This window comes from Etheostoma cragini, chromosome 20 (assembly GCF_013103735.1).
Source record: "Etheostoma cragini isolate CJK2018 chromosome 20, CSU_Ecrag_1.0, whole genome shotgun sequence".
NCBI classification, from domain to species: Eukaryota; Metazoa; Chordata; class Actinopteri; order Perciformes; family Percidae; genus Etheostoma; species Etheostoma cragini.
This window is the reverse complement of record NC_048426.1, coordinates 93,290-97,172: the sequence shown is the minus strand read 5'-3', so window position 1 is coordinate 97,172 and position 3,883 is coordinate 93,290. Positions and strand designations below refer to the sequence as shown.

Genomic DNA, 3,883 nt, shown 5'->3' with positions numbered 1-3,883 from the left:
GGTGATTGTTTTGCAGATCATTGTAATAACAGTGGTAACCTTGATGGTGAAGAGTAAAGTGATAACTGTTTGGAATGATTCACTGTGTGAATGTGTCATATTCTGATTGATACCCACTGTTTTGTGTGTGCTGTTGGACAGCAGAGTTGTCTCCTCCTTTGGAGAGACTAGCACATGCAGCTGTGGTATCAGACTGCTGCTGAGGCACCGAGACACACAGAGGGGGGGGGCTGCTGTGGACTGCAGTGTTGACCAAGGACTGAGGTTGGGAGACAGACGACTGGAGCTCTGGCGGAGACTGGGAGACAGACGACTGGAGCTGTGGCGGTGCCTGGGAGACAGACAACTGGAGCTCTGGTGGAGACTGGGAGACAGACGACTGGAGCTGGGGCGGAGGCTGGGAGACAGAAGACTGGAGCTGAGTTGCAGGCTGGGAGACAGACGACTGGAGCTGGGGCGGAGACTGGGAGACAGACTGGAGCTGTGGTGGAGGCTGGTAGACAGAAGACGGAAGCTGGGGCGGAGGCTGGGAGACGGAAGACTGGAGCTGGAGCTGGGGCAGAGGCGGGGAGACAGACGACTGGGGCTGAGGCTGGGAGACAGAAGACTGAAGCTGGGGCTGAGGCTGGGAGACAGAAGACTGAAGCTGGGGCGGAGGCTGGGAGACAGAAGACTGAAGCTGGGGCGGAGGCTGGGAGACAGAAGACTGAAGCTGGGGCTGAGGCTGGGAGACAGAAGACTGAAGCTGGGGCGGAGGCTGGGAGACAGAAGACTGAAGCTGGGGCTGAGGCTGGGAGACAGAAGACTGGAGCTGCACCTGGCTCTGGGCAAATAAGGCCTGTGGGACCTGGAGCTGAAGAGCGACTTGGGGCTCGATGTGAGGCAGGGGAGCTGAACTCTCGGGTCCAGACACAATGATCTGAGGGGAGAAACTAGGCGGAGCTGGTCTTTTGGAGTCCAGAATGGTAGAGGGGGAGCACATCAGCGGCGTGTCCTCTGGGTCAGAGTGAAGCGGAGAAGCCTGGACATGCTGCTCAGACATCAGACCAGAGCCTGCGTGGGTCTGTGGTTGAGTCTCTCTCTCCCTGGCCCCTGGGGAGGCGAGCGGCTCCATGGGCAGCGCTCCAGCCAGCAGCTCAGACGTCACAGGAGAACTAAGTGCTTGCTGAGGTGGAAATGATGAAAGAGAAGATGAACTGCAGTTAGATACATCTTATATATCTCTTTTTAAAAAGCAGCTCAATCATTCAGTGGAGCTGCACAGAGATGGAATCAACTTTCAAATCCAAATTAAAAGCTTTTCATCTCCTCTTTAAATGTGGGGCAGCATTATTCTGCTTTAACTGCACTGACACTCCATGTCTATATTCATTTGTTTAACTTCATTCCACTTTCACCATTTTTATTTTCCTCTTTTATTGTATTTCAAAATGGTGTTCTGATTCCTTCTGCACGGCACTTTGCATGGACTCTGACTTTGATACAGATGAACCCAGCTTGCCTGTAGTAACAGCAGCAGTGGGCCTTTTCCACAATGCACACCTTGACTTGTCATAGTGGGCCAAGCACAGGTGTTCCTAATCCCACTAATGATGACACTGGTCTCGTTAAGTCTCCCAGTGAGAGTGACAGCGAGCTCTGTTTACAAGATCCCAGAAACCTGAAATCATCATCACTTATTTCAGTATTTACACCGGTGCTTTGCTTCCTACAAGCCAGAACGCCAATCAGACAGGTGAGTACAACAACACACCTGTCTATGGATGTCAGTGTACAGAGAGGGAGGGCAGGTGTGTATGTTTAGAATTAATAATCAGCTGCATAGTGCAGAAAAGGAATATAACGTGGAGTTGGGGTAGTGTTGTTGGATTGACATTTAATGCAATTTAGTTTGTAGCCTAAAGGTAATATTTAATTTAACAGTAGCATCTAAAGATGTAATGTTTTACTCACAGTACATTTTAACTGACATCTTTACAGTACTTTTACTTCAGTACAATATACTCATAGTCTTCTCGCTCCTATTAATTTAGCCTTATGTATTTTTACTTTTTAACTTTGAACTCTTGTCGACAGTATGTTTACTACATAAACTACTGCGTTGTACTTCTAATGGGGACCCACTGTTTCTCCCACTGGTGATACTTTATTTCATTAATCACTATCATTAAGGACATTTTCTCACTAGGCCTTCTTTACAGTTTTCCAAAAGTCAAAGTCAAAATATAATAAGAGAATATATAGTCACAAGAAATAATACAAATACAACCCATACATAAGACAATAGGAAGGTGTGACAATAAAAGCAGCCAACAGTCCATAAAAAAAGAGAAATTAAAGTGCCAGAGAGTTGCATAATTGTGCAATGACGATGAAATACCGTTAATATGTCTAATACATATTGCTGTAGGCACAAAGGATTCGCTGTACCTCGCGGTTGTAATTTTCTGCTGCATAAACCGACCATTTCACCTGCTTCGTATGAATTTCTGATGGAGAGGATGAGCAGGATCATTCAGGATCATCTTTCATTTTTGGTAGAATAAGCTCATTGACTTCAGTTTCTAGTGAAAACCTAAAAGCTATCTCTTATTTAAACCTTTATTGGAAGTGTGTTTAGCTTGCACAGTCTCTGTATGTATGTCTGTATGTCTGTAATTACAGTATGTATGTCTGTCTGTATGTATGTATACATACATAAGTATGTACAGCATGTACTGTATGTCAGTCAGTCAGGCATTTCTAAGTAAAACCAAAGCCAGGCTTTCATTTGTGAACTTCTTGAACTGCAGCCAATATTCTTATTGCAGCATTTTAGTTATTGTTCACGTTTTTGCTGTGGAGGAGGGTCTTTCTAGCCCACACAGCATTCTGGGATGGGAGAAGAACGTTCTCTGGTTCATCGGCATTTCTTCAATCAATCACAATCTTGCAGGGCTAAACGGTGCCTCTGTTAAAGAGCATCAGGAAGGAAGTTGTTTTTGTGGAACATGTGTACGTTCAGAAGTAGTTTTAGTCAACAGAAACCTCAGATTGGACAGATAGTCTAGCTAGCTGTCTGGATTTACCCTGGAGAGATCTGAGGACCAGGTAACCATAGTCCTCAGATTGGACAGATAGTCTAGCTAGCTGTCTGGATTTACCCTGCAGAGATCTGAGGACCAGGTAACCATAGTCCTCAGATTGGACAGATAGTCTAGCTAGCTGTCTGGATTTACCCTGCAGAGATCTGAGGACCAGGTAACCATAGTCCTCAGAACTCCACCGGAGGTTAGAACGCCAACACGAAGGAAGCCCAAGGCGTATATAGATAGTTAGGGGCAGATGAAGGAATATGATTCCACTGAAACTCAATAAACAACGTTGAATTATCACTTTGCCCTATTACTAATAATATTAGAAACACAAACGCCATCACTGAGAGGAGCTCTGTCACGCCAGCGTAAACCTGCACCAGCCTTTCATCACTGACCTGTTGCAGATGTTGCATAAAGGCCTCGTTCTGGCTCAGTGAGTGGGTCACCTCTTCCACTACTCGGGTCACGTCTGCAGGGGAAAGCGCAAGTTTGGGCATCTCCCCAGCCGGATCAGGAGCCAGAGGTGGTTCAGGGGGAGGCTGCAGGACTGTGACCACAGGGGGAGAGGAGGACTGCAGCCCTGCACTGGTGGGCTGGACCGACACATGCTGGAGAACTTGTCCATAGGGCTGCAGCAGGCCACAAAAAAGACATCTTATTTGACATTTTGATTGCAAAATATGTTAAAACATGATCGATTGGGCTGTTGGCAGGAGTGCACCCTGCTTTAACTTTAACAGATTGACAGTTGTTAAGCAGCACTTTTTTGTCTTATGTAATTCAGTGTGAACTATATATATATATAT

The 3,883-nt window shown here is 46.3% G+C and overlaps 1 protein-coding gene across 1 annotated transcript in view; it reads right to left on the bottom strand.

The window, feature by feature from the left end:
• Positions 1 to 3,883, bottom strand: part of si:ch211-168d23.3 (BRD4-interacting chromatin-remodeling complex-associated protein) — a 14,667-nt gene that overhangs the window by 5,642 nt on the left and 5,142 nt on the right. Inside the window, exons 6-8 of the mRNA XM_034859121.1 lie at positions 3,473 to 3,706; positions 575 to 1,165; positions 84 to 481 (exon numbers count right to left, since the gene is read on the bottom strand). Coding sequence (XP_034715012.1) covers positions 84 to 481; positions 575 to 1,165; positions 3,473 to 3,706 — 1,223 coding nt within the window. The remainder of the gene's footprint in view (positions 1 to 83; positions 482 to 574; positions 1,166 to 3,472; positions 3,707 to 3,883) is intronic.